Source organism: Hyperolius riggenbachi, chromosome 2 (genome assembly GCF_040937935.1).
Source record: "Hyperolius riggenbachi isolate aHypRig1 chromosome 2, aHypRig1.pri, whole genome shotgun sequence".
In the NCBI taxonomy this organism is placed as follows: domain Eukaryota; kingdom Metazoa; phylum Chordata; class Amphibia; order Anura; family Hyperoliidae; genus Hyperolius; species Hyperolius riggenbachi.
In genome coordinates this window covers 450,638,311-450,658,839 of record NC_090647.1, presented here as the reverse complement: position 1 = coordinate 450,658,839, position 20,529 = coordinate 450,638,311, and the positions used below count along the sequence as shown (strand labels likewise).

At 45.6% G+C, this 20,529-nt stretch overlaps 1 protein-coding gene across 1 annotated transcript in view; it reads left to right on the top strand.

Moving 5' to 3' along the window:
* Window positions 1-20,529, top strand: part of GDPD1 (glycerophosphodiester phosphodiesterase domain containing 1) — a 112,494-nt gene that overhangs the window by 58,850 nt on the left and 33,115 nt on the right. The window contains exon 3 of the mRNA XM_068265788.1: window positions 18,834-18,969. Coding sequence (XP_068121889.1) covers window positions 18,834-18,969 — 136 coding nt within the window. The remainder of the gene's footprint in view (window positions 1-18,833; window positions 18,970-20,529) is intronic.

The following is a 20,529-nucleotide window of genomic DNA, read 5'->3' as shown; positions in this document are numbered from 1 at the left end:
CATATTTGCAGCCAAACGAATATGGCCGAGGCATGCTTCTTATATACCTCCTCACTGGGGTGGAGCTACAAACCACACCCCCAGACCTACGTTTACCACACTCCCCCAGGAAGTTGCATTGCTATTGGTAGCTGCCCTGTCCATCAAAAAATCTCCTCCAATATCATACTCCCCCTAGATGGCCCATTATATAAATTTGGCACTCTTAAATTGATCCCAGCAAGCCCAAAAACAGATAGCGCTATATATTACTCACTTGTAGAGACAAGTGTGCCCACGATAGGTCCCCCATATAAAATGCCCAGGTGCGGCGGCAAAGTACGCGTATGCCCGTGAATCCCACCAGCTGATTGGTCAGAGGCGGGCACAGCCCTCGACTTGCCCCAGCCAATCAGTAAGGAGCGGCGGTGGGATCCTTATACGCAATAGACGGCGCCTCCCTGAACATTGCCATGGTGACAGCCTGTAAATAAACAACTCGAGCGGCGTCGTATATACTAAACAGAGACGGCGCCTCATATAAGTTATAGCCATGGCGACCAAATATAAACATTAAGGGCCTTTTTCCACTAGCCTGCGATTTGATTCTGATCGCAAATCGCAAGGTACATTAAACTAATGGAAACTGCAGCAGCAATATCCATTAGTGAGATCCGATTGCGATGCGATTTTGGTCAAAGCGCAATCGTCGTCCTGCCGCGTTTTGTATGCGATTGAGCTGTACTATAATGAGTATAGTAGCTCAATCGCAATCGCATGGTGGAAATTGAAATGCGATCGCGATCGCAATCGCGATCGCATTTCATAGTGGAAAAGAGCCCTTAGTCCTGCCCAGCAATAACCCCAGGCAGATATAACACACAAAAAAAGGGGGGATGGGGGGAAACTCAGGGGCATAGATAGCAAACCTAAGGGGCATATGGAAGCATCTTTGTATAAATCTTTTTCAGGGAATGTCTTTATAAAGAATAAAGGCCATGCTGAGAATCCCCCATGAAGAGATGAACTAACCCAAATTCTGTCGGTAATGTCAGATTTCTACTACCTACTGTGACAGCAACATAGGAGAAAAGTAATTTATGGCTCATTTTACTCTAGAAGAAATGTACCGTACTTCTTATTTGTATGCGTTTTAAATTTTAAGATTTTCGTGACAGTTCCTCTTTGAGCATAGTTATAAGCTTAGCAATAATTATTGACATAAAATAGATGCTTTTAGCTTCTTTCTGTTTTGAAGCTCTCTTGTAGGTCAGTGAATGAGAAAGAAGAGTATGATTTTACTTAGAGCAGCCAATCTGAGACAGCAGATCTGCACAGCGCTGGTGGCTCTCTTATTCCCTATGGTACTTATTATGTTTCAGTTTATTTGTCAAGATCATGTTTATACAATAGCAGAGAAAGCCGTAGGACAGATGCAATTACAGATATTGTATAGTAAAATAGTCCCTGTGAGCATAAGAACATACATTTACTTCCTAAATTGACTCTCACAATGCTTTAAAAAGAAATTCTTCTCCTTTGCAAATTCTTACAGATCACACAAGGCAATAATTAGTGATGTAGATGAGGTGATTAGGGGAGAGGACAGAGCACAAGAGCATCACTACTAATCCTTGCCCCCAGTCATACCTTGCTTGATGTTCCAGCCTGCACTCTCTGATGCATGTCAGCCCATTGTTGTACACAGACGAGTACATTTTACCCCCAATTGCTCAGCTTACTGATATTAAAATCCAGCCAGACACTCCAACCCTGGACCAATGCAGACATCAGTAGGATCATATAGGTTGGGGGAAAAGCCACTAGTTGATTCATAGTGTAGATGGATTCCACGTGCATGAAATAGAGACAATCAGGGCCGGATTTAAGCCACGGCTACCTAGCCACGGCTACCTAGGCCATGGCCTAGGGCACCACAAAACCAAGGACACCAAAACAGCAGGCTAAACTGGTGCAGTATTTGCAGGCTTGCAAATGCTGCAATGCAGGGAGATCAGGCGAGTGCCTGATCGCGGTACTCTGCTGCCAATAGCCTGTGCAGCAGCCACCTTGCTCTCTGTGCACGTTTGCATTGTAGCCGGCGGCTATGGACTTGGGCAGCGAGACAGAAAGGAAGAGGAAGCTTCTACATTGGAAACAAGCGGAGAAAGGAGTGACACTGATGGCTGCTGCGGCGTGAAGGCGAGCTGGGTACCTATACTGAAAGGGGGAGGTGGGAAAGGGAGGGATTAAGGGAATCATCTGGCTACCTATACTGGAGGGAAAGGGGGGAGGGTTCATCTGGCTACCTATACTGGCGGGGTCATCAGGCTTCCTGTACTAGATGGAAGGGGGGAGGGGTCATCTGGCTACCCATACTGGGCGGAGGGGTCATCTGGCTACCTATACTGGAGGGAAGGGGTCATCTCGCTACCTATACTGTAGGGGGGCGGCTGGTGACAGTGGCCTTGGGCGGTAAAGAGTACAAATCCGGCCCTGTAGGCACTATGAAAAAAGGCCAAATTCCTTATTTTACAATAATAAGTATAAAAATATTGACTTACAAATAAATAATGTTTTAGGGCCTGTTTCCACTACACGCAGATTCTGGATACAGAAAACTGACTCCAATGAATGCCTATGGGAAATCTGCATCAGAAAAATCACGTTTAATGGAAACAGGCCCATAGGCATTCAGTGTAATCAGTTTTTCTGCATCCAGAATCTGCGTGTACTGGAAACAGGTCCTTATAGTGGACACAAACTCTTGAACGGGACAGAAGGAAAACAGAGAGAGCTGCACCCTGTGTGTATTTAGAGAGTTTAGCCTGTCTAATTCCCCTCATTTGTGTCTAATCTCAAGTTGTGTCTAGTCTCAAATTTGATCCTCCCCTGTGTCACATGACTGCCTATGTCAGATAAGCAGATAAGCCCATTTGAAAGCACAGGCTGTAAACAATATGTCTGCTTCCATGAATCAGGAAGTAGAAACTGTGCAGATTTATTTTAGGTTTTGTATGAGCTGTAACAAATAAATGATTTTTTGTTTAAAGGTTATTATGCAGTTGTGTATCTTTTAGAGCAGAGAGTAGGTCTGAGTTCAGGTCCACTTTAAATTATCACTTTGTTTAAAATCCATTTTTATTGATTGTTATTATTCCAGAGACACATAGTTTCAGTGGCGTAACTAAAAATCACTGGGCCCCCCTGCAAAACTTTTGATGGGGCGTCCTTGGCTCACATGGTGTGCAGAAAACACACACAGAAAACCGACAAAGGCGTGTGCTCCCAGCCTCAGCTTATTACACTCATTCTGTCCCTCTCTGATGGAGCAGAACTGGCTCTGAAGACTTCTCCAGCATCACTACAGTACAGAGCACTTGGGGAGGGGTAGAGAGATTGGGAGCTGGACACTGTACAGAAGAGCCTGCTGCACACTGAATAGGACTGTCTGATTCGTTATCGGTGACTGAGCAGATGCAGTCATTAGAACGATTGTGCAGAGAATAGAACAAGATTTTTCTCTCCTTGCCCTTAGTTGTTAGTCACTGAGGGCAGAGCCCCCTGTGGCTTCTGGGCCCCCCTGCGGGTGCATCCCTTGCAGGGTCTATTGTTACGCCCCTGCATAGTTTGTTTAATCGTATTTCCGTCTGACATTTAGCCGAAACTATCAATATCATGTTACCGTAAAAATTCATGTGAAGTATAAATTAAACAGTACAAAACATTAGTTGTAATCTTAATCATATATTTTTGTTTCAGAAAAATGTTAGTGGCTGATGGATAAAGTCCAATATAACACGTTTCCATCATGCAAACAATATTTTAGTGGTACTGATTTAGGTGATTGAAAAAAATAGATTTAAAGTTTGTCTTATTACCACTAAACCTAACCATACTCTCACACAGAACCCTCCTCTACCTATCCCTAAACCTAAGACTCTCCTGATGGGGCCTAACCCTAAGACCCCCCTGGTGGTGCCTAACCCTAAGACTCCCCTGATGGTGCCTAACCCTAAGACCCCCCTGGTGGTGCCTAACCCTAAGACCCCCCTGGTGGTGCCTAACACTAAGACCTTAAGTGAATGAAAAAAATAGTTAAAGTTTGTCTTATTACTACTAAACCTAACCCTACTTTCACACAGAACCCTCCCTCTACCATAAATATATCTGGTTGAATCTGCTGCAAATCTTTAAGTGTATAGCCACCTTAAGACTCCTCTGGTGGTGCCTAACTCTAAGACCCCCCTGGTGGTGCCTAACCCTTAGACCCCCCTGGTGGTGTCTAACCGGTGGTGCCTAACCCTAAGACCCCCCTGGTGGTGCCTAACCCAAAGACCCCCCTGGTGTTGCCTAACCCTAAGATCTCCCTGCAGGTGCCTAACACTAAGACTCCCCTGGAGGTACCTAACCCTAAGACTCCCCTGGTGGTGCCTAACCCTAAGACCCCCTGGTGTTGCCTAACCCTAAGATCCCCCTGGTGTTACCTAACCCTAAGATCCCCCCTGATGGTGCCTAACCCTAAGACCCCCCCTGATGGTGCCTAACCCTAAGACCCCCCTGGTGTTGCCTAACCCTAAGACTACCCCCCCCCCCCCCCCCTGCGGTGGTGCTTAATCTAAGACCCCCCTCTTAGTGCCTAACCCTAAGACCCCGACATTAAAAATCTCAAAAACAATGTAAAAAAAGTAAAATTGCATGTCAAAACAATAATTAATGTAATTATAATTCTAAAAAGTAATATAAAATTGATTTGAAAAAAGTACAATATCAAAATATTGAAAAGTTAAAACAATATTTTAAAAAATGATAATTGTGAAAACAAATTTTATAATGATATTTTCTGTTTTAGTATTTTAAAAGCGATAAATATCAGTAGGCATGAAACAGCAGGCGCCCGATTTGTCCAATTTTGTGCCCAATACCCGAAATTTAACATTAGAGTCAATGGCTGCACCCGATTTGTCCACTTCTCATATGCGCCCGATTTCCCTGCTTCCGTGGACTCCAGCTGTTTTGGAATGTGAGTGGGAGAGATGTCCTTAGTAGTATATAAAAGCAAATTGCACACAACCTAAAGGAAACTCAAAGTGGGGGAAAAGTTGTCTTTTACTAACCTGGGGTTTCTTTCAGCCCCCCCATAATCTTTAAAGGATATCTGAGGTGAGAGGGATATGGAGACTGTCATATTTAATTCCTTTTAAACAATAACAGTTGCTTGGCAGCCCTGTTGATCCTGTGTCTTTAATACCTTTAGCCATAGACCCTGAACAAGCATGCAACAGATCAAGTACTCTGAGGCCTGGAACCCACTACAAAACGCTATCACTAATCGCGATCGCTAGCGTTTTGTATGAGCGGTTTGTAAGCGATTTCATGAGCGTTTTAGTGAGTGATTTTAAAAAGTGTAATCAATTTGCCAGCGTTTGTGTAGCGATTAGCGTTTTAAAGTCTGATTGGTCCTTTCAATTAATTTTAATTTTGTTACTGTGTGCAGTAACTTTCAAACGCTAGCAAAATCGCTCTGTGCAAGTGTTGATGAGCGATTACGCCAGCAATTATATAGTTTACATTGAAGCGCAAACGCGAACAAAATGCTGCATGTCCTGCGTTTGCGATTTTGCTAATTGCAATCGCTTCTGTGGAATGTGCACCATCCATTGACATTGGCAGAGCGTTTAGGGAAATCACTAGCAATCACGCTCCCTAAACTCAAAAAATGGCTCTAGTGGGTTCCAGCCCTTACTCGGCTGACTCAGGTTTCACTGGATTAGCCATATGCTTGTTCCAGGGTTTTGACTCAGTCACTATTTATACCAGAAGATCAACAGGGATGCCAGGCAACTGGCATTGTTACAAGGTAATAAATATGGCAGCCTCCTTATCCCTCTCACCTCGGGTATCTTTTAAGTTCCCTAAGTGTCTTCCAGGCCCCCTCTGTCGTGCCACTGACAGTCCAATTAAAGTCCACGACCCGACTGAGTGGCGTACTATGGCGCATGCACTGACCCTCTGTGCATGTCTTCAAACACGCAGCTAAGGCTGGGATCCTTCTTTGCATGTGCAGTTACAATTCTTTATGTACTGCGCATGCACAGAACACTCCTGGTCATGGGAGCACGGCCGAGTCAGCACATATAACGTAGTGCGTGACACAGATGGGAGTGTATCATTGGAGGGAATATATAGATTTGCAAAGTTCTGATTTGCTGTGATCAGGTCCTGCTTTAACACATGATCATGGCTAGCAAATCATAGACTTACATACTGTATATTCTCGAGTATAAGCTGAGTTTTTTAAAGTAGGGAAATGCTTACACAGCAATTAAATTATCCTTGGACATTATTTGTACATTGTAGAAAAATGAACAGAAGCCTGTTACACACATACTATTTTGATTGGCCAATGACTGGCCAATTTTACCACCATTTATGTAGGGTGAACAGATTCTGAATCCTATAAGCAGATTGTGTAAGTAAACTCTCATACTACATAGAAGTTGTAAGATTTGTTACTGATTGGACAATCACAATTAAAAGTGTGTCCTAGGCTTAAAACCTGGTGCACACCTATACAATCTGCTCATAGAATTCAATGGGGCTGATTCACTGAGCTGCGCTGCTACAGGAGCACACCTTAATGACAGCAGGGAGTGTTATAATCCCCTGTGCACGCTATACAGCCATAGCATGCGCAGTTAAATTACGCTGTGCTCAGATAGTGTAAAGGGCGCTTTGTTACACTTAACGAGCGCTCCACTGAGCCCGCCTGGAGCCCGGCTGGTCCAGTAGCTTCCAAGAACGATATTCCTGCACTTTGATTGGCCCTGTAAGCTGCCTGTCACTTGATTATAACACTCCCTGCTGTCATTAAGCTGGGCTGCTGTAGCAGCGCAGCTTAGTGAATCAAGCCCCAAATCTGTTGACCCTCATACTACATGGAGGTGGTCAATCATTAACCACTTAACGACCGCCCCCAGCCGATGGGCGGCGGCAAAGTCCGGGCCCAAACGACCGCAATACGCCCATCGGCGGGGGCGGCTGCGGGAGTGGCTATGCGGCGATCGCGTCATTCGTGACGCGATCAGCCGCCGGGGACTGGCTCCGCCCCCCGTTCGCCGTAACCCGCCGGCCGTTCGGAAGCGCCGGCGGGTTACTGGCATCCGGATCGCCGCTGCAACAGTGTATAATAGGCTTTGTAATGTATACAAAGCCTATTATACTGGCTGCCTCCTGCCCTGGTGGTCCCAGTGTCCGAGGGACCACCAGGGCAGGCTGCAGCCACCCTAGTCTGCACCCAAGCACACTGATTTCCCCCCCCCTGCCCCCTGATCGCCCACAGCACCCCTCAGACCCCCCCCTGCCCACCCCCCAGACCACTGTTTGCACCCAGTCACCCTCCTAATCACCCATCAATCACTCCCTGTCACTATCTGTCAACGCTATTTTTTTTTTAAGTCCCTAATCTGCCCCCTACTCCCTCCTGATCACCCCCCCACCCCTCAGATTCTCCCCAGACCCCCCCCCCAGACCCCCCCCCCCCCGTGTACTGTATGCATCTATCCCCCCTGATCACCTGTCAATCACCTGTCAATCACCCGTCAATCACCCCATGTCACTGCCACCCATCAATCAGCCCCTGATCTGCCCCTTGCGGGCAATCTGATCACCCCCCCACACCAATAGATCGCCCGCAGATCCGACATCAGATCACCTCCCAAATCCATTGTTTACATCTATTCTCTCCTCTAAACACCCACTAATTACCCATCAATCACCCCCTATCACCACCTGTCACTGTTACCCATCAGATTAGACCCTAATCTGCCCCTTGCGGGCACCCAATCACCTGCCCACACGCTCAGATTGCCCTCAGACCCCCCCCTTATCAATTCGCCCGTGCAATATTTACATCTGTTATTCCGGGTAATAACCCACTGATCACCTGTCAATCACCCATCAATCACCCCCTGTCACTGCCACCCATCAATCACCCCCTGTCACTGCCATCCATCAATCAGCCCCTAACCTGCCCCTTGCGGGCAATCTGATCACCCCCCCACACCAATAGATCGCCCGCAGATCCGACATCAGATCACCTCCCAAATCCATTGTTTACATCTATTCTCTCCTCTAAACACCCACTAATTACCCATCAATCACTCCCTATCACCACCTGTCACTGTTACCCATCAGATTAGACCCTAATCTGCCCCTTGCGGGCACCCAATCACCTGCCCACACGCTCAGATTGCCCTCAGACCCCCCCCTTATCAATTCGCCCGTGCAATATTTACATCTGTTATTCCGGGTAATAACCCACTGATCACCTGTCAATCACCCATCAATCACCCCCTGTCACTGCCACCCATCAATCACCCCCTGTCACTGCCACCCATCAATCAGCCCCTAACCTGCCCCTTGCGGGCAATCTGATCACCCACCCACACCAATAGATCGCCCGCAGATCCGACATCAGATCACCTCCCAAATCCATTGTTTACATCTATTCTCTCCTCTAAACACCCACTAATTACCCATCAATCACCCCCTATCACCACCTGTCACTGTTACCCATCAGATTAGACCCTAATCTGCCCCTTGCGGGCACCCAATCACCCGCCCACACGCTCAGATTGCCCTCAGACCCCCCCCCCTTATCAATTTGCCCGTGCAATATTTACATCTGTTATTCCGGGTAATAACCCACTGATCACCTGTCAATCACCCATCAATCACCCCCTGTCACTGCCACCCATCAATCACCCCCTGTCACTGCCACCCATCAATCAGCCCCTAACCTGCCCCTTGCGGGCAATCTGATCACCCACCCACACCAATAGATCGCCCGCAGATCCGACATCAGATCACCTCCCAAATCCATTGTTTACATCTATTCTCTCCTCTAAACACCCACTAATTACCCATCAATCACCCCCTATCACCACCTGTCACTGTTACCCATCAGATTAGACCCTAATCTGCCCCTTGCGGGCACCCAATCACCCGCCCAGACCTCAGAACGCCCTCAGACCCCAGCCCTGATCACCTCGCCAGTGCATTGCTTGCATCTATTTCCCCCCTCTAATCACACCTTCAGACACCCATCAATCACCTCCTGTCACCCCCTAGCACACCTACCCATTAGATCAGGCCCTAATTTGCCCCGTGTGGGCTCCTGATCACTCGGCCAAACCCTCAGATCCCCCTCAGACCCCCTTCCGATCACCTCCCCAGTGCATTGATTGCATCTATTTTCCCCTCTAACCGCCCCCTGAGACACCCATCAATCACCTCCTGTCACCCCCCTAGCACTCCTATCCATCAGATCAGGCCCAATACATCCTGTCATCTAAGAGGCCACCCTGCTTATGACCGATTCCACAAAATTTGCCCCCTCATAGACCACCTGTCATCAAAATTTGCAGATGCTTATACCCCTGAACAGTCATTTTGAGAAATTTGGTTTCCAGACTACTCACAGTTTTGGGCCCGTAAAATGCCAGGGCAGTATAGGAACCCCACAAGTGACCCCATTTTAGAAAGAAGACACCCCAAGGTATTCTGTTAGGTGTATGATGAGTTCATAGAATATTTTATTTTTTGTCAAAAGTTAGCGGAAATTGGATTGTTATTGTTTTTTTCACAAAGTGTCATTTTTCACTAACTTGTGAGAAAAAATAAAATCTTCTATGAACTCACCATACCCCTAACGGAATACCTTGGGGTGTCTTCTTTCTAAAATGGGGTCACTTGTGGGGTTCCTATACTGCCCTGGCATTTTAGGGGCCCTAAACCGTGAGGAGTAGTCTAGAAAACAAATGCCTCAAAATGACCTGTGAATAGGACGTTGGGCCCCTTAGCGCACCTAGGCTGCAAAAAAGTATCACACATGTGGTATCGCCATACTCAGGAGAAGTAGTATAATGTGTTTTGTGGTGTATTTTTACACATACCCATGCTGGGTGGGAGAAATCTCTCTGTAAATGGACAATTGTGTGTAAAACAAATAAAAAAATGTGTCATTTACAGAGATATTTCTCCCACCCAGCATGGTTATATGTAAAAATACACCACAAAACACATTATACTACTTCTTCTGAGTACGGCGATACCACATGTGTGACACTTTTTTGCAGCCTAACTGTGCTAAGGGGCCCAAAGTCCAATGAGTACCTTTAGGATTTCACAGGTCATTTTGAGACATTTGGGTTCAAGACTACTCCTCACGGTTTAGGGCCCCTAAAATGCCAGGGCAGTATAGGAACCCCACAAGTGACCCCATTTTAGAAAGAAGACACCCCAAGGTATTCTTTTAGGTGTATGATGAGTTCATAGAAGATTTTATTTTTTGTCACAAGTTAGCGGAAATTGATATGTATTGTTTTTTTTTTCACAAAGTGTCATTTTCCGCTAACTTGTGACAAAAAAAAAATCTTCTATGAACTCACCATACTCCTAACAGAATACCTTGGGGTGTCTTCTTTCTAAAATGGGGTCACTTGTGGGGTTCCTATACTGCCCTGGCATTTTAGGGGCCCTAAACCGTGAGGAGTAGTCTAGAATCCAAATGCCTCAAAATGACCTGTGAATAGGACGTTAGGCCCCTTAGCGCACCTAGGTTGCAAAAAAGTGTCACACATGTGGTATCGCCGTACTCAGAAGAAGTAGTATAATGTGTTTTGGGGTGTATTTTTATACATACCCATGCTGGGTGGGAGAAATCTCTCTGTAAATGGACAATTGTGTGTAAAAAAAATCAAATAATTGTCATTTACAGAGATATTTCTCCCACCCAGCATGGGTATGTGTAAAAATACACCCCAAAACACATTATACTACTTCTCCTGAGTACGGCGGTACCACATGTGTGGCACTTTTTTGCACCCTAAGTGCGCTAAGGGGCCCAAAGTCCAATGAGTACCTTTAGGATTTCACAGGTCATTTTGCCACATTTGGTTTCAAGACTACTCCTCACGGTTTAGGGCCCCTAAAATACCAGGGCAGTATAGGAACCCCACAAATGACTCCATTTTAGAAAGAAGACACCCCAAGGTATTCCGTTAGGAGAATGGCGAGTTCATAGAAGATTTTATTTTTTGTCACAAGTTAGCGGAAAATGACACTTTGTGAAAAAAAACAATTAAAATCAATTTCCGCTAACTTGTGACAAAAAAAAAAAATCTTCTATGAACTCACCATACATCTAACGGAATACCTTGGGGTGTCTTCTTTCTAAAATGGGGTAATTTGTGGGGTTCCTATACTGTCCTGGCATTTTAGGGGCCCTAAACCGTGAGGAGTAGTCTTGAAACGAAATTTCTCAAAATGACCTGTGAAATCCTAAAGGTACTCATTGGACTTTGGGCCCCTTAGCGCAGTTAGGGTGCAAAAAAGTGCCACACATGTGGTATCGCCGTACTCAGGAGAAGTAGTATAATGTGTTTTGGGGTGTATTTTTCCACATACCCATGCTGAGTGGGAGAAATATCTCTATAAATAGACAATTGTGTGTAAAAAAAATAAAAAAATTGTCATTTACGGAGATATTTCTCCCACCCAGCATGTGTATGTGTAAAAATACACCCCAAAACACATTATACTACTTTTCCTGAGTACGGCAATACCACATGTGTGGCACTTTTTTGCGGCCTAACTGCGCTAAGGGGCCCAAAGTCCAATGAGCATCTTTAGGCTTTACAGGGGTGCTTACAATTAGGCACCCCCCAAATGCCAGGACAGTAAACACACCCCACAAATGACCCCATTCTGGAAAGTAGACACTTCAAGGTATTCAGAGAGGAGCATAGTGAGTCCGTGGCAGATTTCATTTTTTTTTGTCGCAAGTTAGAAGAAATGGAAACTTTTTTTTTTTTTTTTTTTTGTCACAAACTGTCATTTTCCGCTAACTTGTGACAAAAAATAAAATCTTCTATGAACTCACCATGCCTCTCACTGAATACTTTGGGATGTCTTCTTTCCAAAATGGGGTCATTTGGGGGGTATTTGTACTATCCTGGAATTTTAGCCCCTCATGAAACATGACAGGTGCGCAGAAAAGTCAGAGATGCTTGAAAATGGGAAAATTCACTTTTGGCACCATAGTTTGTAAACGCTATAACTTTTACCCAATCCAATAAATATACACTGAATGTTTTTTTTTTTATCAAAGACATGTAGCAGAATAACTTTCGCGCTCAAATGTATAGGAAATTTTACTTTATTTGAAAAATGTCAGCACAGAAAGTTAAAAAAGTCATTTTTTTGACAAAATTCATGTCTTTTTTGATGAATATAATAAAAAGTAAAACTCGCAGCAGCAATCAAATAGCATCAAAAGAAAGCTGTATTAGTGACAAGAAAAGGAGGTAAAATTCATTTAGGTGGTAGGTTGTATGACCGAGCAATAAACCGTGAAAGCTGCAGTGGTCTGAATGGAGAAAAAGGCTCTGGTCCTTAAGGGGCGAAAAGACTGTGGTCCTGAAGTGGTTAAAGTGTACCAGGCTTAATATACATAGACACAGCAATGATGTGGATGGAGAATCTTACCCAATATTGCCTTTTGTAGTTAATAATGTATTTTCGTTTTATAAAATATGAACAGAAATGTAAATGCCAATTGCTTTTAGATGATGGAACACATGGCTGGTGCCACAGCTCTATTTTGCTCATCTCCCCTCACGATTAGTTCTCATTATTTTACACCATTCTTTGAAGAAAAAAACAAAACAAAAAAATTGCAGAAGATCACATTTGCTGATTTTGAAGGCCAAGAAAAGGTCCTTTCGTAAGGAAACTGGTCATGTGAAATAGTGAGAATTAGTCAAACCAACATTGTCTCACAAGTCTGGTCAGTGGTAGATGCTGTGCTAAGTAATATGACTTCAGTCATGTGGTGTATTGTGACTTAAAGGACTACTGTAGGGGGTAGGGAGAAAAAGAGTTGAGCTTACCCGGGGCTTCTAATGGTCCCCGCAGACATCCTGTGCCTGTGCAGCCACTCACTGATGCTCCGGTACCTGCCGCCGGTTCACTCCTGGAATTTCTGAATTTAAAGTTGGAAAACCACTGTGCTTGCGCGGCCCCGCCCTCGCTCCCGCTGACATCACCAGGAGTGTATTGCGAAGGCCCAGTGCGATCTGCGCAGTACGCTCCTGGTGACTTCAGCTGGAGCAAGGACACGGCCACACAGGCGCAGTGGTTATCCTACTTTAAAGTCAGAAATTCCAGAAGTGATCCGGAGGCGAGAACCGGGCATCGGTGAGTGGCTGCGCGGGCACAGGATGTCTGCGGGGACCATTAGAAGCCCTGGGTAAGTTAAACTCTTTTTCCCCCGACCTCCCTACAGTAGTCCTTTAAGGTAGACCAGAACTTTTGCACAGGACAGAAGGAAAACAGAGAGAAATACACCCTGTGTGTATTTAGAGAGAAGATCCTTTCTAACTCCCCCTCATCTGTGAGTAATCACAAGTGTCATTTGATCTCAGCCATCTCAGCAGAGAAATTTGGCAGCCCCACAAGCACAGCTAATATGTAAACTCAGGATGTTAAGCCTTTCTCTGTTTCCATGAAAGCAGGAAGTAGACACTGCAAATTTATTGCAGGAGTTCTGTAAACTGTAACACAGAAATGTTTTTATTTAAGGGTTTTAGAACAGAGTTCAGGTCCGCTTTAACTGAACATGGTGACAAGTGAGGTTTTTAAGCAAGATTCATTTCTGTTAGTGAATTAGTCCGCTGTATGAAGCTGCCATTGCGCAAAACCATGATTCATCACATTTGTGCCCTAACCGCTACTTTGCTTTAGACAGGGAAAAATTTAAAGAGACTCCGTAACGAAAATTGCATTCTGTTTTTTTATCATCCTACACGTTCCAAAAGCTATTCTAATGTGTTCTGGCTTACTGCAGCACTTTCTGCTATCACAGTCTCTGTAATAAATCAATGTATCTTTCCCCTGTCAGACTTGTCGGCCTGTGTCTGGAAGGCTGCCAAGTTCTTCAGTGTTGTGGTTCTGCTATGAACTCCCCCTTTCAGGCCCCTCTATGCACACTGCCTGTGTATTATTTAGATTAGAGCAGCTTCTCTATCTTTTTACAAGCTGGATAAATCGTCCTCTGAGCTGGCTGGGCTTTCACATACTGAGGAAATTCAGACAAGGGCAAAGCTGTTTGCAGGAAGAAAAGAGCAGCCTGAAACTTCAGTGCATGAGAGATGCAGGGGGAAAGAAACACACAAATGATCTCTTGAGATTCAAAAGGAAAGGTGTATACAGCCTGCTTGTGTATGGATGTATTTTCTATGTGTGGACATACTGTACATCAACCTACTTCCTGTTTGGGTGGCCATTTTGTTTGTTTATAAACAAACTTTTTAAAACTGTTTTTAACCACTTTTAATGCGGCGAGGAGAGGCGAAATTGTGACAGAGGGTAATAGGAGATGTCCCCTAACGCACTGGTATGTTTACTTTTGTGCGATTTTAACAATACAGATTCTCTCCATTAACACAAAAAATGTCTTTGAAATACATAATTTGATCTTTTTATCAAATCAAATGTTTAACCTTTTAGCAGCCACATGTAAATCTACCATATTTTTCGGACCATAAGACACTTCTGACCATAAGACGCAACTAGGTTTCAAGGACAAAAATCAGGGAAAAAATATACTAAACTTGGTGTGTCCATGGTGCAGGGGCATCTTGTGGACATGGGCGTAACAATTGGGGATGTAGCCCCTGCTCTTGCAGGGGGGGCGTTTTGGGGGGCAGGAGGGGTCTTGGTAGCACATCGGTGGGGAGGGGGGACGGTCGTCCCCCCCTCACCTCGGGCACTCCCCTCTGCGCTCCCCTCCAGCATTGAATAGTGCATATGCAGGGGGCGGGCAGGGGCAGATACATACCTTCCTTGCGTTCCAGAGCGGATGTTCCTCCCTCTAGTGTCTGACGCTACTTCCTGTTTATACAGGAAGTCGTGTCAGAAGCTAGAGAGAGGAACATCTGTGGAACACAAGGAAGGTAAGCATATGCAGGCGGCGGGCAGCGGCAGATACATACCTTCTGTGCGTTCCAGAGCGTATGTTTCTCCCTCTAGTGTCTGATGCTACTTCCTGTTTATACAGGAAGTTGCGTCAGAAGCTAGAGAGAGGAACATCCATGGAACGTAAGGAAGGTATGTATCTGCTGCTGCCCGCCGCCTGCATATGCACTATTCAATGCTGGAGGGGAGCGCAGAGGGGAGAGCCTGAGGTGAGGGAGGGTGGGAACCATTCCGCCTCCCCACCAACATGCTACCAAGCTCTCCCCTCATGCTTTGACCTCTCCAGCCCCCAAAAACAGCCATGAGCGGGCCCGGGCGGAGGGGGGCCCGCTCAGAATTTCTGCAGGGGGGCCCAGCGATTGCTAGTTACGCCCCTGCTTGTGGATCTTCTCCCCTCAATTATTATGTCCCCCTTGTACCTCTTTTGTCCCCCTTGTGCCTTCCTTGTACATATTGTACCCCCTGTACCTCTAGTGTGCCCCTGTGTCCTCCTTTTTTCCTTTTGTGACCTTCTCTGCCCCCCTTGTGTCCTCCTTTACCACCCCTTATGTCCTCCTGTCCCTCTTGAGTTTTCCTTTGTCCCCCTTGTGACCTCCTTTGTCCCTCATGTTTCCTCCTTTGTCCCTGTGTCCTCCTTTGCCCCTCTTGTGACTGCCTCTGTCCTCCTTTGCCCCTTGTGACCTCTTGACCCCACTTGTGTCCTCCTTGTAACCTCCTGTCCTCTTGTATCCTCCTTTGTCCCCCTTGTGACCTCCTCTATCCTCCTTGGTCTCCCTTGTGACTTTGTGTCCTTCTTTGTCCGCCTTGTAACCTTCTGCCCCCCTTGTGCCCTCCTGTCCTCCTTGTGTCCTCATTTGTCCCCCTGGTGACCTCCTGTCCCCCTTGTGTCCTCCTTTGTCTCTCTTGTGACCTCCTCTGTCCTCCTTTGATCCCCCCTGACCTCCTGCTCTCTTGTGTCCTCCTTTGACCCCCCTTGTGACCCCCTCTGTCCCCCGATCATGGCCACCGGCTGTCCCCACATCCATCCCCCTCCCTCCCACTTGCCAGCCAACCTTCCCGTTGCCTGGTGGCCTGGCTGTCCCACTATGCCCCACTGCTGCAGCTAAGCAGAGCTGATCCAGTGGTTTTAAGCCCATGCTGCCGCGGACCAGGGCAGAGGAGAATGCTTCAAAGAGTTTGAACCCGATGGTCCCGCCAGCAGGACCAGGCTCGGTCATTGCAGCAATTCTCCCTGAGCACCAGTGTCCTATCAGGCATCAGTGAGCGAACAACTGCTGTTTTTATCATGTCTGCCAGTAGTAAAGATGATTACATGCAGGATGATTATGGATCAAACAACATGAAGAAATTACATGGCGAATATTAATAATTTCTTGATCTTTCTTCTATTTTTCAACTTCTCACTTAACAGTGTATTGATTTATTTTTTTCCCCTTTTTGCTTACGTTCCTCTTGAAAATAACTGTCAAATGACATTTGTAGATTAAAATTTTTGTACCAGTGCCATTTAACAATTATCTCGATTCTATGCATGAAAGTTTGTTATCAAACATTCATTTTGATATACTTTTCTGTTAGATTTCATGCATAAGAAGTGCCCATGCCAGAACCATGTAATTCTATAAATTTCCATCTGAAATTACACAGTGGGATTGATATTATGTTGGGGCCTGTCTGTTTGGCAAGAGTCCCCAGTGCACATTGTCACAGTTACAATCATGTGTCTGGAATGACCTTTAAAGTACAGTTGTGTTCAAAATTATTCAATGAAATTGAGTGTTTTGGCCAGTTTCACATTAATTTTGATAATTTCAGTCATCTTGTTTACAATTTAATCAAAGAGGCACTTGTAAGTCAGGCAAATATAACATTTATAATGAAATGACCACAAATGTCTTTTCTGTGCTCACATCATTATCAGTTTTATTCAAGTGACATTCATTCTTAGTACTTAGTACAACATCCTTTTCCAGTTATAATAGCTTTTAAACGTGAAGCATAGCTTGACACAAGTGTCTTGCAGCGATCTTCGGGTATCTTAGCCCATTCTTCATGGGCAAAAGCCTCCAGTTCAGTCACATTCTTAGGCTTGCGCGCTGCAACTGCTTTCTTTAAGTCCCACCAGAGGTTCTCAATTGGATTTAAGTCTGGTGACTGCGATGGCCACTCCAAAATGTTCTAGCCTTTAATCTGCAACCATGCTCTAGTGGACTTGGAGGTATGTTCGGGATCATTGTCCTGTTGAAAGGTCCAACGTCTCCCAAGCCTCAGGTTTGTGACGGACTGCATCACATTTTCTTCCAATATCTCCTGGTACTGAAGAGAATTCATGGTACCTTGCACATGCTGAAGCTTCCCTGTACCTGCAGAAGCAAAACAGCCCCAAAGCATGATTGACCCCCCGCCATGCTTCACAGTAGGCAAGGTGTTCTTTTCTTCATAGGCCTTGTTCTTCCTCCTCCAAACATAGCATTGATCCATGGGCCCAAATAGTTCTAATTTTGTTTCATCGGTCCACAGAGCACTATCCCAAAACTTTTGTGGTAGTGTTCTGTGGCTGGGTGGCGAGTCCATGCATGGAATTGTCGGTAAGCTCTGTTTTTGGTACCAGCAATCTCTGGTCCTTAAGGTACCTGAGACCGCTGGTACACGAGTGGTTAACAAACACAGAATATCTGGTGACTGAACACCAGCTCCAAGAAGATATGGTTTAAATGTAGCTTTTAATGAATGTTAATCCTCTTAGGTATGTCCTAAATCAGCCAGTGTTTTTCAATGCTCAAGTGCTCATTTTGCAAATAACTTGCCAGGTAGGAAAGGCTCGTACACACGCTTGATTTTCTGGAACGACGGGTCCGTCAGACCCTCCCGCTGGGCGGGCGTTCCAGCGACAGTACGGCGTGTGTACAGTCTGTCTGCAGACTGATGAGGCTGTTTCTGAACGATCCGCGCAAACAGCCTTATCAGTCTGCCTGACTGTACACACGCTGTACTGTCGCTGGAACGCCCGCCCAGCGGGAGGGTCTGACGGACCCGTTGTTCCAGGAAATCAAGCGTGTGTACGAGCCATTAGTCCACTTTGCTGGATACACACTAATTACCCCACCTGTGCAGGTGAGAGATTATCTGCTAAACATGCACTGTTAGCTGGCCTTAAAGAAAACCAGAAGTGAGAAATTTACTTCAGGTTTAATGTTTAATACTTACCTCTATATGAAAGAGCCAGTTCTAGACAGGACACCTCCAATGCTACTAAACATAAGCCGGCCTCAGATTCTCTGACAAGGGAATCAAAAGTAAACCAGATAGCTAAATGTAAACAATGTAACGGAAGATGCCTTATCCAATTGTCAGTAGAGTAATGGCTAGATGTGCCTGTTCCGCCGTGTCCCGCCTTGCTCACGCGTTTCGCAGCGTTGTGACGCTTCTCCAGAGAAGGAATGGGTCAGGTCCCAGTCTGCGAGAGCCAGGTGGTGCGTGGTAGGACAAGGCACATCTAGTCATAACTCTACTGACAATTGGGTACGATATCTTTACATCGTTCATATTTAGCTTCAGTGAGTTATCATTTTTGAGCCTATATGCAGTAGATGTTTTTCTTTTTTGATTTCTGCAACTCAGTAACCAAACAGGTTAGTTTTCTTCTCACTGACCCATATTAACTGGAATCTTAACTTGACAACATTAGCAGCATGAACCTCTTCATCACCCTTTGCTTTTCCTCCATTTTGTTGTATACCACCCATGCATCATATGATATCAGTGCTTAGGGTTATTAACATATCTAATAGTTCTTTGTATTTTTGACTTTTCAGTGCAGTAAACTTGGGGACAGACATGCTAGAACTTGATTGTCATCTCACGAAAGATGAACAGGTCGTGGTGTCACATGACGGGAATTTGAAGAGGTCTACGGGTGTCAGTGCAAATATATCTGAGCTGAACTACTGTGTGAGTATCATTAACTGTGTTCTTCAGAGCAAAGAATTATAGAAATCATTGGTGAATAGTATCCCCCCATACATTAAGTCCATTGTTACAACACATTTTTCTTCGTTTGCTTATAATCCACTTTGAAAATGTACTTATATATGCTTTTACGGCCCCTGGAAGATTAGGCTGATGCTTTTGGCAGATTTGAGGCACGATCGAGAGTGAAATCAGATTTTCAACAAGGAAGAAAGCTAGCACATCCAAAATCAATCTTTATTAGTTCCATGTAAAAATATGGGCATTGTTTCGGAGCCACGTAGGGCCCAATATTTGCTCTGAGGCAAAGATCTATTTGCTGCTGTGCAAAAAAATCTGCATAGGAATTTGGGAGTCTGGCTCCTCTAAAACACTCGCTGTCAGCAATGTGTATTCGTCTGGGGTCAGCAGCAGCCTGGTTGTGTTGGACTTCATTAGGCCCAGTTCACACTGGCGTCTCAGGGCAGCAGCAGCTGCTTATTTAGTTGATGCATCTGCTGCCGAGCACAAAAGCGTTTAGCAACCTTCAGTGGTGGTTCCTGCCATTTTGTCATCTCAACGCGCTTTGACCCCTGAAGGGGAACGCAGAATCGGCAAATGAAGCCACTCCTGGACGCTACAAGACGACGAGATCTACGGCGTAATTTACGCAAACAATAGGCAACGCCAGTACTGTTGTTTAAACAATCGCTTCCATTCAAGAAGCAGTGGATGATCCCTTTTAAGTGCCGCTGGAAATTATGCGCTTACCGCAAGCAAGCCTCCATCTAAACCAAGCTTTAGTTTTCCAGCTGGAGTCTTTTGGTAACACCAACCAACATTTTTTTATTAGAAAGAAAGACCATTTAACACAAATACAGTATATTTCAACAAAAGACACACCTGCCCTTCCAGTCACACTACCACCACACCACCTCCAGACAGTCATACCTCTGCTATACCACCGTCAGTCACACTGCCACCACAACACCTCCAGTCATACCTCTGCTGCACCACGGTCAGTTATACCGCCACCACACCACCTTCAGTCATACCTCTGCTACACCACTGTCAGTCATACCGCCACCACACCACCTCCAGTCATTTCTCTGCTACACCACCGTCAGTCATACCGCCACCACACCACCTTCAGTCATCCCTCTGCTACTCCTCTGTCAGTCACACCCCTGCTCCATCACATTCAGTCATACGTCTGTCATACCACCATCAGTCACACCCCTGTTCCACAACCTTCACTGATGGCAGTGGCTGGATGGTGTAATGGTTGAGGGCTCTGCCTCTGACACAGGAGACCAGAGTTCAAATCTCGGCTCTGTCTGTTCAGTAAGCCAGCACCTATTCAGTAGGAGACCTTAGGCAAGTGTTCCTAACACTGCTACTGCCTATAGAGCGTGCCCTAGTGGCTGCAGCTCTGGCGCTTTGAGTCTGCCAGGAGAAAAGCGCGATATAAATGTTATTATTTTATTATTATTATTCACTCACACCGCCACCACACCACCTCCAGTCATACCTCTGCTACACACCCGTGAGTCACACCGCCAC